This window comes from Zosterops lateralis (genome assembly GCF_965231275.1).
Source record: "Zosterops lateralis genome assembly, chromosome: 8".
NCBI classification, from domain to species: Eukaryota; Metazoa; Chordata; class Aves; order Passeriformes; family Zosteropidae; genus Zosterops; species Zosterops lateralis.
Genome location: NC_139768.1, coordinates 5,700,271 through 5,722,092, shown reverse-complemented (window position 1 = coordinate 5,722,092; position 21,822 = coordinate 5,700,271). Strand labels below are relative to the sequence as shown.

Here is a 21,822-nt window from a genome sequence, read left to right as displayed (position 1 = left end):
CAGGATGAAGATTCTAACTAGGAAGGAGGAGCAGGATCATTCAAGCAGACAAGGAAGTTTCTCCCTTAAACTCATGGCATTTTGCTGTGGATTTATGGAAGGTTCCTAGAGCTTCTAGGTGAAACACATGGAACAGGCAGTTAATATTCCCTGATTTTTCACTTCTGATTGACAACTTCTCCATCCTAGTTTCTACCATTAGATAACCTGCTTGCTTTTCAGAAGGACAAATATAATCTTACTACTATTTCAGATTGAGCCAAGCCTTCCAAACCCTACCAACACAGACATCAGACTTCACAGGAAAAGTGGGACTTTCTGCAGCTTTAGTAGTAGGCTTTGAAGTTGTCTCTGCTGCAGCATTTAAAGCTGAAACAAAGCATTAATTAAACCAGAGAGGAATCTCCTGTGCCAAAAGAACACAAATTTAAGGAGCCACAAAAAACTACTGACACCAAGAAGGATACATTGAGAGCATTTCTCAAGAAACCTGTGAATATGCAGGTAAATACCTAAAAACAGTTTTTAAAAGAAAAACAAAAACATCTAAGAAGGAAAAAGAAGCTGATTTTGATAGATAATATTTTGTGTGAAAACATCAAAATGAAGATTTTTCTTTTTACCACAAGTTTAGTAGTTTATTCCATCTACCCTATGCCTCAGAACAAATCATTGATGGTAAGAGCTGTACAAAAATATCCGCAGGATTTTCTTCAAAAATATTCATTATCACATCAGTACTTTGATTACAAGCACAACTTTTTCCAATACCCTAAACTGAATGAAAAAAAAAAAAACACATAAACCCCCCAATATTATCAATTGCATCATTAGAGTAGGCCTTCACATGGGAACAGCACAAATGCCTTAGGGGAAGCCATCTGTCTCCTCCAGTGAGCTTTGTAAATATGCAAAATGTTCCTATTTTTTGGTCAATACCTGGCTATTGTCAGTGGCCCATAGGCTGAAGGTAAATTTCCCCTGTACCACACTCTTATCATGAGGATCAACACAGCATTTCTGTATTTACACAATTTCATCCTAGATTTATGTAAGAAACTTTCCCTTACTTATGTTTGACATGCATATACAGCAATACATGCAGGTTATTAACAGTGATAAAGTCTTACAATGATTTTTGAACAATGAAGACTTTATAACAGAAGCTTACCTAAACCAGTTTTGCCATCTGAATAGCAAACTATGTTCTTGACTTTCTCAAAATAATCATACTATTCAAAACTTAACAGGTTATTTTAAAAGGCGTTTTCTTCATTTTAATGACAGAATGCCACAGATACCTTAATTTAGACAAGAAAGGAAGTGGTATTTGGAAAAAAACGTTAGCAGGAGATATTTATTCCCACTGTAGGAAAAGCTTCATGCTTTTAAATATTGTTAGAATGATTTCTGCAAGCATGGACAGCTATCTAGAAGTCACAATAGCCACTGCAGCACAGCCCAGAGTCTGAAGATAATTTTACAGTGGGTAACTCACATAGCAGTATCTATGACCTGACTGGAAATAACACAGACCAGGCTACAGTGAGATCTGGCTTACAAAAAGGAAGCCTATAAAAATTAGGAATTTTAATTAAGATAACTTGCCCGTGTGATATACACACTAACTTTCTATTTTTCCACTTTCTGAGATAAGAATTCAAATGCAATGTTTTAAGTCCAGTTGTGAGTATATTTCAAGTCATTTCTTTATGAAATGTACTGTTTATCCTTTCCTTGATTTGATTTTACCAGTATATGTACATTATACTAACCTAACCCATTCTTCACATAGCAGTATTTAAAACTGGTAACACTGAGTAGAAAGAATACTGTTTATGTTTGATTAGTCATATAACTCATGAACGACCTCACAGAAAATAAAGTTTAAGATAAGCATGTGTTAATCATAGAATATGCTGAATTTGAATGGATGCATCAGGATCATTGTGTCCAACTCCTGGTCCTGCACAGGACACCCCAAGAGTCACCATGCACCTGAGAGTGTTGTCCAAAATATACTAAGGAAAAAAATATTAAAAGCAAGCTGGTGGTGAAAGAGTTTAAATCAGCCACCTTCATTCCCATATTACAGTGTCATAGCTAATTAAAAATTGCCTTCTTGATGCAAGATATCACCACATATGGAGAACTTAGCATATTCTTACTTTTATTATTTTAGTTTAACCACTATATTATTTCTTTAAGTACAAGATCCACTGAAATAACAGCAGTTTCCAAAAAATACAAAGTACAATGACAATCAGAAATGCTACATCTACACATAGCACCCACATGCACAACTTAATACTGCTATACTGCTGTTTTAAAGATGTGTGCAATAGAACTTTCTCACAAGACCCTGGGCAGAAGCCCACCCTTTGATCCAGAACAACAACAACAAAAAAAAAGCCTCCAAAAAAACCCACCTTGCTACTGTCAATAATAAATAAATATCCAGAAAATGCATAACTGGAACTTAAACTAGCTGCAGTTACCATAGAAACGAGCAAGACTTACTCAACACTTCCTACTCCATTACATTATCATTATCTCATGAACTTACATGGAGAACATTGTTCCTATTCCTATGGAAACCCTGGAAATAGCCCACATCATTGTCACAGTTTAAGGCAATCTAGAACTCATCTCTTGGATTCATTTATGTGCCACCAAGGCCTATGAAAGATTAAAAATAACTAAAGAGACAAAGTTCATTTCTCAACAGAGATGAGCACAATCTAAATCATTCCCTGTGAACAGTAGGTAGGTAAGTAACAAACACTGACAAGCAGTTTATAATAATCTCTGAACATCTGCAATGTTCAGATCTGTGCAGTTACACTGACACACTGCAAGGGACATTCTCAGCAGTTTGGGCACTGTCTTTCTACAGATGCCACAACTCAGGAAGTCTCTGCTCCTCTCATCCTTGTATCATTTCTCTTACTTGTTGACCTCAATGAGAAAAAGGGAACTTTAATAGTATACAGTCTAAAATTCATAAGTAATTCTTTCCATCTCCGAGAACTAAAATAACTTTTTAAAAAGGCAGCAACAAACAAAACAAAAACCCAAAAAAATAATTAAAAAAAAAAAAAAAAAAAAAAAAAAAAAAAAAAAAAAAAAAAAAAAAGGGGGGGGGGGGGGAAATAAAGAGGGCGTGGGCCACAAACAAAACCACACCATTCCAATCAGGGCATGGAACACCTTGTGCTTCCTGCCTATGCAGAGTCACATCTAGAAGCTGAGAAAGACTTTCCCTTTCTTCTCTAAGTTCAGAAATCTAGACCACAGTTAAAGGGAAGATACGGCACTAATTTTTGCCTGACTAGGAGATTCTGTAAGTCCCACCAAACTTTGTTAAACTATCTAAAAAAAATTGTCATGTCAGAGCCAATAGACTGCAAAACAAATTTTTTAATCAAGAAATGCATGTGCTTCACTGCTGAAAAACTGTCATATTTGGACTTGTAAAAGGCTTGTAATACTATGAGTATGAAAGACTAAATCACTGGAGCATGCATTCAATTGCTATTCTCTAGTCAATTAATTTATTTTATTCTAAATTAAGTCCTATTCATATTAACTGCATCCTAAGAACTATATATGCTCAGGAAAAAAAAGTATGCTAATTTCACAAGAAGATTGGTTACAGGATATTTCCAGGATGAGAAGGTCCAAATTGAAAGAAAAAGAAAAAAAGGGATTTATGAGAGCTTTTCTTATCCTTGAGAAAAGTTTTAAAGTTCATATTTAAATTCTGAGATGCTGCATACTCATGTTTGCTCGAGGTTTCTCTTCCTGCTTTGAAAATCTAGTGAAATAGCTGATACTGTCAAGAACACTGTCAAAAAATGTCTATGTATACCAACTGCACCTGCTTCTCCAATCTCTTATCTGCCAAATACCAAATTACTCTTTGAGCTCCTATTCCCATTAAAGTAATGAGACAATAGTCACTCTGTCTTAAGAAACAGCGAGAAACCCCACAATTTAAATTGTACTGTTAAATTTCATTATGGCAGCTAGACAACTGTTACTTTTCAAAGGAGGTTGTGGGGATTTTTTCCTTCAATATTAAAAGAATTTCAGTCCTCTCAGAAAAAAAAAAGTAAATAAAAAGCAGCAAGAACAAATCTAGTTGTGAAAAATACTGAAAAAAAAAACCCAAACATACAAGCAAACAAAATCAAAAAGCATATAAAATACCTACATATATTTCCCAGGAAAATTTACTATAAATACTTGTATAATTAAAGATCCATTGGTTTTCCCCAAACAAGTAGCGAGGCCCTCTACTATTTTTTAATAGTTCTTCAGAATTCCAGTCAAGGATCTACAGCTTTCCATAGATTGAACCATGTCAAATTCAACACCATCCATATTGACTTTTTTCTGTACATCAAACACTCCATCTAATTAAGGAAATCTTTTTCTTCTTAGTCAAATGATATAATTTCAGGAAGCAAAAATCAGTTCATAAACGTGTTTAATTCCCCGCATCTTGAGATTAATTATGGATATGTCTGGTTCTTCTTTGAGAAACCCACCTCAGAAATCTGACACTTCCATCATCTACAGCATCTTACAACACTTCAAAGTAAATCAGTATTTCCCTGAACAGATTTCAAGTTAACTGTTACCTTTTACTGTTATTTATATTTATACCACTCAACATCAAAGGCAGACAGAACTGCGTGGGTCCAATTAGTGTGTTCTTTAATCATGTGCTTATGCAATTTAACGCGGACACATTTTTCCATCATATGTCAAATTCCCATTTACATTGTTTAAGAGCAAAACTCACATTTTCAAACACAGTGGCATCATTAACATTATGTTCCAGTTGTGCTTCTCCAAGCTAAAGTATGAGGAGAAAAGGATATTCTGGCCACACAAGTGTAGGCACTATGCTTAGCCAGCTGCACTACTTGAAAAAATAAAGTTTGTAACTGAAGGACATTCTGCATCTACTTATACAAATCTCTACCTCCAAGGCCTGTCCTTCAGATGAAACTGGGTAATGTGAATATTTCTTTGTGCCTAAACCACTTATGAAATGTCAGGAATTTAGCTGCTAAAGCAGTAAGGATGTCTATTTCTATTTCAGTACTTTATCTTTACTATATTCACATAAACTATTGAAACAATTCAGTATTAGTACAAACCATGCACATGCCACTTTTGCATCTCTTACAGACAAGAATTACAGGCTAGAAAACTCAGCTGTCACAATGAAAGCAAGTTAAATTCAACAGTTTAACTATTTAAGACTTCACATTCTCGTTTCTCATGATGCTCCCAACAACAAGATTTTTATTTCTCCTTTTTGTTTAGTCTTTAAATGTAATTTTCCTTCTAATGAATGGAATGGGAGGGAGAGGAGATGACAAATATGGTTGGATTTTTTCAACATTCATTTCTGGTACAGAACCCTTCCTTCACTCAACCACCAATGAATTAAAAATTTTTAAGAAAACTAGAGTGGAGGGGAATCATCTATATCTAAGACTTCAGTGTTTGTCTCTGAACGGATTAAACAGTTTAATTAATTGTCTCCAATGACCCAGACCATGAAAAACAAGTAACATCCCTTACTTTCCAGCAGATGCACTACAACACGTGATTTTCTAAATTATATTGGAAAAAAAGTATCTTCTGACTTAAAATTTTTCAGATAGTTCTATGGCTACAATGTTGCCTCAGGCCTTCAAGTCTGCCTCTGTTGTATAAATAGAAATATTTTATCTCATTAGAGAATTGTACAAATGGTCCAATGCCAATGTAAATGTCCAATCTTGTACTACACTATAAAGCTATAACCTTTACACATGTATGTTTGTCTTGTATTTTCCATACTGTTGGCCTTCATCTTCTTCACTGCTGAGTAGCCATAAAGTTTAAAAATTAAAGAGGTAATTATGGGAGCACCTACTATTTAAATATTTGCTTTAATATCCACAAAGCACCTGGACAAACTAATACAATAAATTAGAAAGCTGTTTTGTAAGGTTACTAGGGAAGAAATAAAAGCTTAGATCAGGCGTATCAAAGATATGGTGACAGAACCCACAAGAGAAGAGTTCCAAAAAGCACCTGACATTCCACTAAGATTCACTGTGAAGAAAATGCCTGTCCAGGTAAGAATAATGATGGAAGCTTTTCCCACGAGTAGGAAAACACAAATCAGCTTCTACTTTACACTGATGTGTGTCCCACACTGTGCTAACCTGTCTCCTTCACTTCCCAAATAAACCCAGACAGCAGTTCCACTGCAGCCCTCAGGTGATCACACTGAAGTTCAATTGTAACTCTTTCCCCCCAAGTCCATCTTCGTTTCCATCTTTTTAAACTTTTTTAATAAACATTGGATGTATAAGATTAACTTTAATTCAAACCCTCATAGTGTAAAAGTCTACTATAATTTTTTTAGCAGCAGATATCTCATACAATTTTGATTTCAGAGAAATTGCCAATTCTTTCTTCTTCAGGGGAAAAAAATTCTTTAATTCAGAAATATAGTAGCTTGCAAGAACAGGCTGTATTAAACTAGTAGCAATCCATGATTAATTCCTAACATTTTCAAACAATACACTTCAACATAAATATTGATTTGATTTTGCTACATCCGATATCTAAAAATAATGAGAATATTAACCTCTAGCATCAATTTTCAATGAAACAGTTAACCCTTAGCAAATATTCTCAGAAAGTAAAATTTAAATTAACAGCCAAATGTTCCATTCTGGAAATGATCCTCCACAAATTATATCCTGTCAAATCAAATACTGAATTTGACAGGTGCTATACTAAAATACATGCAACTTCTTTTCTAAACTGACCAAAATTAACTAAGAGGTCCCATGCATTGCTACTTATTTCTCAGATGGTTAGGCATATTGATAAAGCCAGATGTGCACAGTATGTGCTGTTATACCTTGACAAGACTATAAATACACTCACAGAAATAACCTAACCCAATGACATTGGCCAGCTGGTCCCTTATGAAATGCAATGGTAAACTCTAAAAAATACCCCAAAGAAGTAAATGAAGTCATCAAACAAGTGCTGAGTAAGGTCTCCCACTATATTGAAGTAAAATGCATTTTATATTATGTATATTAGGTTTTGATCCCAATTGGTTTGTATCTGTTCACATATAGCAGAGGACTCTGGGCTTGGGGATTCTAGCCTTGATACTTATACTGGAACTAGAAACATGACTTGAAGGTTTTTCATTTTCAATGCTGAAGATGCCAGGAAACATGCAAAATTCTATTTTTTAGAAGACAATCAGTAAAAGACTATCAATATGGCAGCTGCACTTACAAGACATGTAGTGCTAAAAGCAGCAAGGGAAAACGCTTTCCAGCTATTGATAAAAGTCAGCAACTAACATTAAAAAAAAAGTGAGGAATAGTATTTTCAGGAAAAATTATCAAAATACTCTTCTTCCAGAACCAAACAACACAGTGGCAATTAAGTCACCTCAACTTTTTGTTGCAGAAGGCTTGATTATGAAATGCAATCTCTTTTCTTTTCCTCCATTCCCTCCCCATCCAAGTAATTGCTCTATAGCCCAAAACTGACTCACCCTAAAATTTCTCCTAATCAAAATAAACAATCAAAGACACAAATCCTTTTTTTATTTATCCAAACTATTTGCAAAGTTTCACTGGGATTCTTTGAAGTTTTAAATGGAATTTAAATCACTTCTAGTTTTTAAGTATGTGCATTCTAAAATGTAAACTAATCAGAATTACATAGGAGACGCTTTTTACTGTGGTGAGCTCCACAGAAAACCCTTGCATCTGAATATTTGACAATGCTCTAGAGCAATTATGTTTAAATAAAATGAATAACTAAAGGGCTTTTCCTTTAAACCACGTATTATCATCACCTGTCTCCATTTGATACATAACTTGCTCATAGGTTTGAAGGATTTCCATGCCAGTAAAGAAAAATATGAAGAGAATATAAAATCACTATTAGTCTGCTGAATATACCACAAATCTCATTGCATAGCCAATTCAGTCTTGTCTTTGCTTTACAGTTCTGACTGCTCTCTACACTTGTAACACTGGGCTTATTTTCCAAGTTTGCTTCTGTTCTTCCAAGCACAATTTTACTTTCAGATAAAACAGGTCTATAGTTTTAACACCTAATACGAAATTCATAAATTCGCTGTTTGTAGTTCAAAATCATGGGGCCAGAGTAGTGAAACAGGCTTGGGAGTGGACTGGCAGTCAGTTTCTTACTTGCTGTCTCTGCCTCTCTCTTGCAGTGGGAATTAGTCTCCTATTTTACAGAGAAAATTGGGATTGACTCAGTGCTGATGCAACAAACCACTCAAAAATCCTCCGCTAATGCTGGGACACAGTGCTTCTTAAAAAAAACATTCATTAAAATAAAAACACAGAAAACTTACAAGTACTCTGCCAGTTAATGTCTGGGCAGATATCATGACTCCTGCCCAATCCTTCACAGACGTCATCCATCCCACTTCTGCTGCCACATTCTCCTCTTTTTCATCTGTTGGTTTGCAGGCTCCATCTGCCTGTGTATCTCCACCACCATTGATCTTCTGGGCCTCCTGCAAAGTAAGTATTTGGGTTAGTTAATGTTTAGCAATTTGACTGTGAAAGCCAGTATATATGTAGGGCCAAGAACTGCTATAAAAACCAAAAAATCTGTCTTCCTGGATCCCTGCTAGGTGAAATTAAGAACCTACTTTGCCAAATCTCCCTAGAAATAAGAGAAATAGAACTGTTCTGTAAGGTACCAGACTAACTAGATAATAATATTCTCCTTGACATTACATCTTCAAAACATATACTTAACACCAAATATACTATATGTTCCTTCATTACAAGCAACATAATTGACAACAGCTCTGTATGCAAATATAGTTACATATAAATTAATCTGTCAGACATACACTGAAAGACCTTTTGATGTATCAGTTCAAAATAATGCATACTAGGTGTGAACATAAATTATGTACCATTTTAATTTCCTATCACTAGAATTAATTATCTGAATAAACCTTCACTGAGAAGCATGATGTAACAAGACAGCAATTATCATGTGTGAGGGGAACAAAATCCATCATAAAGAATCTGCAGGGAGCTGCCACGCTATCAGTGAACCTGTGTTTCAATGAAAGTGTTTAATATATCACAGGAATTATTCTGTCAGTAAGTGGCTCTCACAGAATGAAGAGCTAGAAATTAGAGGAGCCTCAGCTGCATCAAGCTCACTGATGAGTCACAGGCACTGGAATTCAGATCAGTCTCTCACGGATGCTGCAGCAAGGATGTCGTGCTCTGTAACTGCCTGAGATGTGCTACAGTCATGGGTGCTGCACAAACATCCAGGGAAACAACAGGAAAAGCCACTGTGGATTGTACACTGTTTAAATCATATCCCATGCAAAGTATGTGCCATGAGCATGCCTTTGGCGACAGTATGATACTAATGACTTCCTGAATACCTGACAAGTTATGCTAAACAAAAAATAGGAAAGGCAGCAAAATTCAGTGCTGAAGCAAGTCCTGAGCACTACATCTGCATTAGTGTTCCAAGCACTCTGCACAGACCAACAGCTTGAAAGATCTTGTTTATAGATTAGTTGTCTGTAGACCACTAAGCAGGAAATCAATTGCCATTAATCCCCTTTGGGATATCTTTTCACAAGCAAATGCTTGATGCTGGTTATGTGATTATTACTACAGTAGAAATACAATCCTGTGGTGGTCAAAACCCATAGCTGTGAGATGACCTTGAGGACACATCTGGGCATAAGGGTACAGGCACTTCCTGAAAGTAGCACTGAACTAATAAAGCAATTTCATTGTTTCTGTCTGCAAAGAACAGCAGAACAATGCTAAAAACGTAATATGGAGACCAACAGTTGTTTTTAGAGAGGCTCAACATTGCAACTTAATTGACTGATCAGATTCTTTTTTCTGTTAGTGTCCCACCCAGAAAGAAGGCTCCATATTCTTACTAGTGATTACAGCACAGTGTGATGTTACTATATTGATGATAACAAATTATTCAGAGTTCCAACAGTAATTCAGTACACTTCCCAAGCAAGTAACGCAACAGAAGTTTAAAATTACTTGGTATTTGCATAACTGGACCTCATTCACTGACAAATTTGGACAGAGTGAATCAGATGTTTTGCACTCTGCATTGAAAGACACATCCTGTGCTGCACAGGCACAGAGCACAACCTACAGAAATGAGCTCACAGACACAGAATGAGGCATTCCCAGCAGAGCAACACTTGGCTAGAGCAACTGGTGACCCAAAGCATCACAAAGCCATAGAGAGACCATTCCCAAAGAAATGCCTTCACCGCCATGAGGGTTTTGATTACAAACCAGGAAAGAGAAAACTACGCTCTATACTCCAAACAACATTGGAGCTTAGGCAATCTAGACACATCTCCAAGGTCTCACTGGTCCTAGCCACTGTCCCCAGGGTCTCCTCTGACTCTGACACGCAGGACACCATTTCAGCCCCATCCAGGGCTCCCACAGCCCCATCCTTCCCAGCCTTGGTGAGCCCACAGCCAGCTCCCCTTGCCTGACCCCCAGTCTGCTGTCCCAGGCTGGCCCCAGGAAGGCTTTGCCTTGTCCCACCTCCCTGGCCCACAGGAGCCCCACAGTCCAGAGAGCTTAAAACATCACACATGCCATTTCTTCCCTCTTCCCACCAGTTTCTCTCTGCCTCTTGTAACTGCTAGAGCTTGTCTTTCAGATCTGTAAGCTTCACACACCAGATTCTGCTCCACGGTCCTCATCTGCATTGCACAGTGAACTTCGATACTCTGTGCAAGTTTATACTGAATGATTTTATGAGGTTTTCATAGTAAAGGAGGTATAATTCTCTCTCTTCCTCTCAGATAAGAAACTGAGGGGATGATTAGGTGCCTAACTCAGTCACTAGACTCCTGGCAGAGTCAGGATGAAACCAGTCTTTTTTAATCTTTTCACCCAGCAACCCTTGTTTAAAAGTGCACGAATGCACACCTTGGTAAAAACACCCACAACCACAAATCTTGCTATAGAAACTCACAGAATTATAGATCACTAAACAAAACGCTGAATGAAAAAGTCAATTTTATGTGAGTGAACTTGTAAGTATTAAGGTTAGAAAATTCTTTTGTTGTGTACACGTTCCTCACCCCCAATCTTCTTGTCAATAGACGTGATTGCTCATAAGATATAAAAATAATTTAAAATTTCCTAGCACTCAATGAAATAGTAGGCAATTTACTTAATTGAAGGAGAAAGGTAGCTTTTATATTTTGAAAAGGTTTTCATAACCTACAGTCCTTTTGCTGTATTGACTTTTAGTTGCCAATAGAATAGAGCAGTAAAACATGACAAACCTATTCAGTATTTGATTCTCTGCAGGCATTAAAGTCTGTAATACATTTGAATGGCTGTATTTCTGTATTTATACTACTTATTTCACCTCTATTAAAATCTCCCACCCATATTATTTCTTAATTAAAAATTAAGTTAAATAGTCATCTCCTGCCAAGTATGATTTGGAACAGAATCTCATGATTAGCCTAGCTCTTGCCACTATTGTAGCTATAATTAATATTCAGATTAGTTGCTATTATGTAATATTTGTATTCAGCTGAGATATTTTATACTTTTCATCTGCATGGCTAGCTTTTTATCTTACTTACTTGGCAGTTAAGTATTAGGAAAAGTTTATCTCCAAGTCATTATGCAGTTCTGCAGATATCACTAAAGGAGGTTTAAAGGCTGCTTTTTTTTTTATACTGAATACAAAATTCGGTCCTGTTATTAAGTGTATAAGTCTTGTTTCATTGCTATTTCCTCATGTCAAAGCACTGAGTAACCAACACCAACACCTGAAAAAGGTGCTTAAAATAATAACATGACAGTGATGATAGTTGCTGAATTATTTACAAGTTCAATATTACAAGTAAGGGATCTTTACCCACTGTGCTAACCAGTTTTCATTATTTTAATTACTTGATGACAGGAATATGCAGGTAGATTAAGTGAGAAGCAGAATATTATGAAATACATATTTTCTGAACTTAATGACTAAATGGAAAAGAGCATGATGAGACAGTGTGTACAGGAATCAGTACTCAGTGTTCTACCAATGCCTTGACACAGACCTGGACCAGAAACTCCAATGGTTTGCCTTCTATTTTCAGCAATAAATATTGACTTGGATTACATAACTTCTGGGATTCTTAAATACAATCACCTTAAGAAAGAAGAACTCAAAAGGCAAAATTCACTCAAAACTGTTAACAGTTTTCAAACTGTAGTTTTGCCTGTTCCATTTCACCTCTAAAATATCTATACAAACATAGAACCCCTGCACAGACACCTCATCCAACAACTCAAGACAACACAAAAAACAAAAATCAGAAAATTATTATGAAAACTTAAAACACAACGTAAGAATAATCTGTCTTTTAAAAAGCCCTAAAAACACAGGACACCATGAAGAAAACCTGGAAAGCACTCTCTGAAAAAACTTGGTATCTTGTTCAAACATGTTAAAAAACACATGAAAGAGGCAGTCAGTGTGAGGGAAAAGACCTGGGTTGAAGTGTAGTGAAACAAAGAAAATTATTTGATAATCCCATTTATCTAATATGTAACTAGCTGAGTATCACACAAATATCATTGAGTATCACCTGTAGTGAGATACAGAGCACTGAGTTGTTCCCACATCACTCAAGAGAAAGAAGTTTGCTCTATTTAAGCAGATGTTTAAAAACAGTAACACCAATGAGCCGAACACAGTGTTGGCCTTTGAACTCCATCCTAGATGAGATGAGAAAGGGCCTGTCAGAACGGCAGCTGCCTCTAGTTTAAGGCATTTAAGTAGTAATACAATAAGAAAATATAGTTTGGAGCTGCTAGGAAAGGGCTGCTTTAGATAAAGATGCCAGCAAATAGCAATTTTATCTCAATCAACTGCCCTTCAATTAACCACAGTGCATTCCTAGAACCCGGTATTTTATTTTATCAACAGTACTATGATAATGGCCATTCTTACAAATTAAGAATCCATATTTATGTTCCTTTCCTTTCGATTCACCTGTTTCCCCAAAGCCACCAAGAGATGCTACGTGAAAAGGAATAATTTGGCATATGAGACTATTTCTCCTTTCTCTTGGGCAAATGTCTAAAACACAGTGTTTAAAATTACTAGACTTCTATCAATAATTTAATTCCATGTGCACTCACTTTGATAGCTCCAAATAGGGGTCTTAAATTTATATAAAAAACATAGTATTATGCTGCATTCTCTGAAGCTGGGCAATGTACAGTGAATTTTTAGACTTCAGGTACTACCTACTGAATATATTCCCGTGGCAGAAACCTTCTGTCAGCTATAGTTACCATCCACAGTCTCCATCTTAATAGTTACTAAGTACCAGTTCATCCAGTGCTAAAAACAAGCAAAACAAAAAAACCCTGCAGCTGTTCACCTGTTCTAGTGCAGTCAGGAAACACAAGTTTTCACTGGAATATTAATAAACAAAACAAATGGCAATGTGAGAAATTAACAGCTTTATGGAGACTTCCAAACCTCTCATAAGAGTCAGACTTGTAGGGAAGAGAAAATAAAGACTAAAACTAACTAAATGTGGGGTAAGAGGTATTTCTAAACTGGCCTGTCCACAGCATTTCTTTGCATATTAGGTTACACTGACGTCAATTATCATACTGTAGCTATGGTTTGGCTTGTTTCAGAGGATTAATTATTGATACCTAGACAAACATCATTCCTTCCACTGAACAGAAGAACCAGAATGATCTGTGGAAAACATGACTGATGAGATAACCCAGCATTTTGCTCTCATAAAATATTCACGAGCCATATAAATTTGGTGTTTGCAAATTTGGAAGATTAAGAAAATTAAGTCAAAAATAGAACACAAAGGTTTTCTTATTAGTTTAAGACTGAGATGTTATACTCTGCTTTCTGCATTCCCAAGTGATTTCTGAGAAGCATCTTGGCAGTCCATCCTTACAACCAGAGCCTTATTTTCTGTGCTGACCACAAGAAAACCTTTTTTTTTTTTTTTTTCCCCTCTTCTTGCAGTGATTAGCTTTTCTGTTGCATTTGTGCACACCTTCAGTAATCCTCACAGATTCCATGTTCTGCTCTGTGCCCTTCATATTTCTGGTACGGGTTACTTATATAAAATTCCGTTTTCACATCATTGCTTTGACTGACAAAATTTGCTGCAGCAGAGGAAATAATTCTAAAACCTTGACCTGAGAGACAAGACAAACTATACTAGTAAAACAGTGTTCCACCCATGATTCCACAAATAGTACAACAGTCTGTCAAATGAAGGGTTCCTGGGTACGGTTATCATTTAAGAATATGAAACAGCAGACACCTACGTTATCTTAAACCTAAAGAAAGTACAAAAAGATTTGTTTTAAAGATTAAAAATTTCTACACGTTAAATGGAATAGTTATAACCTAACACTTTCATTGATGTGAAACAGCATTTCCAAATAACTGAAAAACTGGCAGATTTCCATACCAGCCTAAGAATTGAGAGGCATGCTGGACGTCCCTGTTCTGTCATCAAATTTTAAATGTCCTAAACCACATTGTCTGATCTCTTCATGTCTTCACCCTGCAGCTATAAAACAAGAGCAACAACAGTTTCTGCTGCACAGGGAACTTATAAAGATAAATATATGTAGGATTTTAAGGGTCTCAGTATTACACAAAGACAGACAACATGGGCATAATTAAGTGAAATCACCAAGTAAGACACACTAAAAACCTACTGGTAAAGACTGTCAGACTAGTTATATAAGACAATTAAACATATTAAGACAGATGTGTAAAAGAGAAGCAATTAAGAACTCCAGAGAACAGAGGGAAATGAAAAGGGACAAAGTCATTACAAACTTACACACATTCAAATTGACAAAAGGTGCTCTTCAAAAACATGACTGGTTCAATTTAGTACGAGTTTAACTATTAATGTAAACTTTCACTTAAGCTTTAAGTTTTCACTATAAGTTCAGAAGTTTGGGTGAATAATTTCATGTTAATTTATTGATAAGAATAAGACTAAGTTTTCTTTTGTGGCTTCTGATTGTGTATCAACCACACTATTAGAAATAAATAACCTCTGAAGTTGTCCTGAGACAATGTAACAAGTGAACTTACTGTCTGCAATATATAAGTAAACAAAAAAATAGGATGTCAGTGATGTATAAGTTAAAAGCATTCACCGAAAAAATGTCAAAAAATGTCAAACCATTACCTAACCCATAAATTTATTTTCCTTTTTTACAGTTAACAGAGCATTTCTTATTAAGTTCCTCTACAAAGATCAAATTATTATCACATTAAAATAGTCTCTGAAGGCCCTTTCAATTATAAAGTAGCAGACAAGAGGGCAAACAAGCATTTCACTTTTTTAATAGGGGCACTAAATTTAAATGAAACGACACATTTCATTATTCTTTGGTCCCTACACACCATGGAAATATGTACATTAAGCAAACCAGACAATTACCATGTAAGGCATTGGTCTTTAACTGTATTACTGTGGGTCAAGCCTTACATTGAGATCATTCTTTCAAAATGCATTTTCGAAGTCCTTTAGGTAGATTATCCTAAAATATGATAGAAAACAAACTTGCAAAATATATTAAGCAATTTTAGATGGGACTGAGTTACTGAATATACAGAAAGGGGCTCTTTAATAGAAAAGCATAGAGAAGGACAGAAAGGTGCAAGCATTTTCTGTTCTCCTGTTTTATTCCCTCCCACCTAACAGAAGGCAAATCAAAGCAAGCATACAATTGAAAATAAAATTGATACAGACGTTGCTATGAAATGAAAACTGCCAAATTATCTATAGCCTATTGAGTGAGAAATACCTGCCACAGATGACAAAACACTTTCAATATTTATCCAAAAGTCTCAAAATGTTTCACAAATGGGAGAAAACAGTCTCAAAAATGAGAAAAAAAGTAAGAAACAGTGAGGAAATTACCTAACTTGTTTATCTTGATTACAGGAAGTACTTTAGTTGATTGCCTGTAATTTTGTTGTTGTTGTTATAACATTAAGTAATATGCAGTAATATGCAGTTCCAAGATTTTCAGTCATTACCTCTTGGCACCTTTTTTTTTCCTACCATGAAAGGATGAAAGTAAAAAAATAACACTCTTAATTTCTTCTAATTTTAAGAAAAGCATTACTAGTAAATATTTTCTGATCTATAGGATCTATATTACAAGAGTAGCTTTCACAAAATAACTATGTGATAAATGCAGCAGTAAGAAAACTAATGAAATAACTATTCATTGCCAGGAATAGTAAAATAAGTCATTAAAATGTTCCAAAAGTAGGAAGTTTATTTAATTAAAAGATATACTCAAGCAAAGTAAGTATGAAACTGCTTTGTCAGTGCAGTCAAACTTCACAGTGTCTTTTCAGTTGTGTGTTTTTCTCCATCCTGCTCAATCACAGAAGGGAGGTTTGGACCTATGAGCAAACAGGCTGTTTTCATTCTCTGCATTAACTTCATCATCCTCTCTTGCATGTGCTGTCAGAGGTATCCAAGAAAATGAAATCTAGACTGAACTGCAGAAGCAAATTTTTCCCCTTGGTCTGTGAAATACAGAATAGCAAGGCTGCCAGCACCTGTGACTAAAACTCATGCTCAAAATCACATTTTTATTGCCCAAAAATCACAAGGAATCCATGGATTAGGAAAGGCAGTGGTCTCCAGCTTAAAGGACAAAGCACAAGGTACTACAGCTACTATGAAAGAGGAATTTTGGTCCTTACATAAAAGGAATTAACCACTCATTTCCTTCTCAAAAACTTACTGACAGGAATTTGAGAACTTCATTTGACTCAAATCAAACATTTTCACATGGAAGGGAGGGACTTAAACACTTGAATTTTCTTTATATGTAAAATAGCAAGTTATCAGTATTTTATGGCAATATTGGCAATCTTCAATGCTGAGCCTCAAATAGAATTTATTTGCATATACATATAAATAGCTTAATAATTTTTCAGAAGGTTTTAAAGACTACAGCATAAAAGATGAAGGAGAAAGGCAGTGGGAAAAAATTAACTGAGAGACTCGCAAATGTAACAGGTTGGTGATATCATAAAACACGCATATAAAAATAATTTGAAGAATGCCAGAGAAGCATTCTATCATCTGCCAAATTCGATAAAAGAGTAATCTCTAAGGTATTTTTGATTCAAGAGTAACATATAACATTTACTCTCATTGTATTAAAATCCTAAAGAAAGCACAATGAACAGGCAGCTCTCTGCAGGATATAAAGCCGTATTTAAGCCTAGACTGATGCAGGAAAATAAGTTCCAGCATGCAGCACATAAATATTTGAAGAGCAGTAGGTCAGCCAATAAGTAATTAACACTATTTACTAGCACACAACACTTCTCACTCAGAGATTACTGAGTGCCATGCAGCTTCCAGACTGCAAGAACTTGGTGCAGGGGGGAGTCAGAGAGCACACAAACGTGCAGGAATCTGGAGCAAAGATATGCAGCTCTGCTTCTCAAAATATTGAAAAGGCAGATCTACTTGCCAACTGTTTTAATGATTACTTTGAAATAATTACATTAGACTCAGCATTTCTCTTTAAAAGACCTGTTACGTCACATTGAAAAAAATGTATTGTATAAGTGCTATTATTTAATCAAGTTGATTATTACCCACTGCAATGGAAACAATTTTGTGTAATGTGAATCTCACGACTCCTTTGCATAAATGGCAGACAGAAGTTTTTTATCTATAAGGAATTTTTTCTTCTTTCAGCTTAAATTTCTTTCAGGTACTTTGGTTCAATTCCTAGACACTATCAGCATCCAAATCATCCAATATCAACACTTCTATAATACAAATACAGCACCTGATATATTTAGGGTACAAGGAAACACACACTGTGTTTTACAGATACTTTATTTATTGTACAAATTTACAGATACTGACTGAAATCTACAGGAGAGAGAAGAGGACTGATAAATTTCTGTCTGATTTGCATATTATATTTCCATTAATTGTTACTTATGCTATATAGAATGGAAAAAAAGCCCAGTGAATTCTCTTTGACTTTCTTAACTTCATTACCTTAAATTACTTCAAGCAGCACAGATATCATCCCCCTACTCTTGTGCCCAGTGATGCACTGCTAGGAATTCAAGCATGACTTTGACATTGAACATTGCCTTTTCAAGCAATCAGAAGTTGGACTAGTGGAAAATAAAGATATGCTGGTATCCATTCTTGGCTCTCATAATGCATCCTGTTCATGGCAGTATTGAATCTGCCTGAACCAAAACTTGTAGGTGAAGCTCCTACTCTGATAAGGTCATTTTCTAAATGAAAATAGCAACTCTTTGAAGCTCCTCAGAGGCCTGAGTGCTCAGAAGCAGCCCTGGCAGAATTGCATTCATAGCAGAGGGTCAGTGAGGTGTTTAAAGGCAGTCATTGTTCTGTCTCATGAGTCTGCAGTTTTGGGTTTCAAAATTTATCAAACCAGCAGATACAGCATATGTTACAAAAATATGTTACCTCTGAACACTCGCTCTGCCTATAAATTATGCATGACACAGCAGGCAGTTATTGTCACCTGAGCAGAAAAGGTAATGAACAGAGATGAGAGGAGAGATCAATTCAAGTTTCTGACTCTTTTTTGTAAGATTAAATGAGAACAAGAAGAAAATAAAGTATAACTATTGTTATATCATCAACGAGTTTTAATTTGCTCAACCTTTGTTGGAGCAGAAGTTGACAATGACAGAAAAGTTAAGGCTACTGTGGAAATTGCAATCTTGAATGCCATTTGTTTATATCTTGCAATTCTGTGGTAACGCGATTATGTTATTACATGGCCTAGAACTACAACTTTTTCTTTTAAATTTTATATTAATTATTTTGATAAAGAGTTTGCAGCAGCATGAAGACTGAACAGTTCACCAAAGCAGGCTGTCACACTTTACACTATTCACAAGATGTGTTTTACTGAACCTACTCATCAGCTTGCAACTTAGAGAGACTTTCTCCATTTACTGTGCTGCATAATCACCTCACACAGCTTTTCAAAGATGCAGGTGCCCCCTCCCATCATTTCTCTGTGAATGAGATTCATTGACAATCCTATGCAAGTATCACATGACATAAAAAATTTCACCTTAACTACTTCTTAAAAGAAGAAAGGGCTTAATTAAGCCTTAGTAAAGGGGGGAAAAAAAGCAATGATTCATACATCAGTAATTCACATCTTCCAAATATCTGATTCTAGCTTGTTCAGCAACAAGACATTGAAGTAGTACATGTAACTAGAGGATGCATTTGAGGAATAAATAATATCTCTGCATTTCAGGTTCAGCTGAAGGAAATGGGGTGGGGGAGGAAGGCATGAACTGTGAGATCAGCTCTTTTTTGGAGTTTAAAAGTATGGCTTTTATCATCATGAAGTAGTTTAACAAGGAAAATGGGATCTGCAGGTTACAAAAGCAGAAGTCTTATGTATCACGAATCCTATTTTGTTTGCAGATCTACAACTTTAAGAAAAGGATTCAAGGATGTTTTTCTTCCTGGTCACTTTCTAAGTCCTCACTGGGCTCACTGGACGCAGCATCCTAAATTCAAATGCTTCACTTTATTAACACCTGTAAAGTACCCAATAAACTAAAAGTGATATGTAGTTTTTACCTGATGCCCACACTGGCAACCACCATTGCCTAGAAACATCTAGTAGCCCTCACCCAGGCTGCAAAAGCTTTCTGCTGAATAAAATGAACTACTTGTGAAGGAAGCTTCTTCCTTAAGATTATCATATTTTTGTACAGTGGTTTTTAAAGAAAACTTGACTTCAAATATATTTTAAAGGTCTCTCCATGGAAACAAAGTCTCCTTGTTATTGATTGGGTCAACAGGAAAAACAGTGAAAATTCAAATGGAAAATTGTTACTTCCATTCACTTTTCACTTTTTATGGGATTTAGAAATGATGAAACAATTCTATTTCCTCTAAAACCCACCACTATTACCTATAAAATTAAGTGGAATTCCTCAGATCCACAGAAATCTTTTCCTACACTGATTTCTTGTCATGCAGATAACCACAGGAGTAACAGAAAACTATTAGCAAACTGCAATCTCTAATATTTTATACAGTAAAGCATGTTCTACACAAAGTTCTAAGCAATTACACACAACAAAGGCTAGTAGGGGAAAAAAAAGCTCCACACAGTAAAAGAGCTATTTTCTATCACCTTTTTTCCCCATAGCTATACACTTCATCCATCACACACACCAACAGATCTACACAACTCTACTGCTTCTACAGGTCACAAAGTGATCTTTGGGAACCACAAGTACATATCACCTCATCAATTCTCCTGCTCTATGATCTCCAGCAACATCTTTGCAGGTGTGGTGGTAAATGCAGTCTCCTTATCTCTCAACCAATTTATGAAAACAGAAACAAAGAGAAACACTGGGCCCTCATACTCTGCTCTCACCAGAAAGGTCCTGTGTGTGTCTCCCATCAGAATCAGCCACAGCAGCCATCAGCATATGAAAGCAAACCCTGTGAAAGTCCTTAATGTGTTTTTTCAAGCATAGTACCAGTCAGAAAAGGGAAAAAAGGAGGCACAGGTTGCCTAGAGACATTCTGGTTGTCCCATCTCTGGAAGTGTTCAAGACCAGGTTGGATGGAGCTTTGAACAATCTGGTCTATTGGAAAGTGTCCCTGTCTCCTGCAGGGAGATTGGAACGAGATGATCTTTAAGGCCCCTTCCAACCCAAACCATTCTATGATATGATTCTACAATTTTACTATGCATCTCTCTGGATAGTACCATCTCATAGGGATTAGAACCTAGAAAAAGGGGTTGTAAAGATTGTGGAGCATCATGTAAAACCAAGTTCACAATGAGAGCACTCTGTCCAGCCCTATGAAAGTGGAGAATAACGCTAGCACTTCCTCTGCCAGGGTCTGAGTTGAAGGCAAGTCAAATATGAACAACAACAGTGTGTCCTGGCAGCCAAAGGGACATTTATCCTGACACAGCAGGGATTGAGTAAAGAGTCTCTGAGCTTCAGATTACTTCAGTAGAAGGGGTCTGGTGACAAAGAAGAATATGTTGTGAGAAAAGATTTATCATCTAAGCCATTTTTCAGGAGATAGAGAGGTATCATCCTTCTTAATTGTTTTTACTTTCTGTTTACCTCATTCGGGAATGGGGGTTTGGAGGTTTCCTTCCCTTCCACTCCCTTCAAACATAACACCTTGTATTTCATGTCTGCAAGTCTGGCTTAAAGCCTCCAATTCTTTCACAGCACCTTCTACTACGATCATCAATTTTGGTGGTACTGAGTTGTGAAAATATGATCAACATCTGCAAATACACTCTGGATGAAACCCTGCCAACCTCCTAGGGTGACAACAGATGTTTTTGTTAGTTCTCATGTCTCACAGGAGCCAGTACTAACGCAGGGAAAGAGTCAAAAACTGAAAGCAACACTGATAGCTGGAATAATACTCTGGTCTACTGCCCACTGAGGTCACCATTTAACCAAATAATTCACCATAGGAGTAAACACACCAAGTCACCAAAATGGTTGCAGAGTCTTTCATCGTGCTAAAAAGGTTTTTTTGCTACAACAAAATAAAAACATTATTCTAATGAAAAAATACCATTAGGCTGGGTATTTATACCCAGTAGTGTGTGTGGCTGTACTGCAACTGGGACAACAAAAATA

At 36.1% G+C, this 21,822-nt stretch overlaps 1 protein-coding gene across 6 annotated transcripts in view; it reads right to left on the bottom strand.

Moving 5' to 3' along the window:
- KCNMA1 (potassium calcium-activated channel subfamily M alpha 1) overlaps positions 1-21,822 on the bottom strand; it is a 412,932-nt gene that overhangs the window by 286,425 nt on the left and 104,685 nt on the right. For all 6 annotated transcript variants that reach the window (XM_083866064.1, XM_083866060.1, XM_083866061.1 and 3 more), the window contains exon 2: positions 8,432-8,596. In XM_083866064.1, coding sequence (XP_083722190.1) covers positions 8,432-8,596 — 165 coding nt within the window. The remainder of the gene's footprint in view (positions 1-8,431; positions 8,597-21,822) is intronic.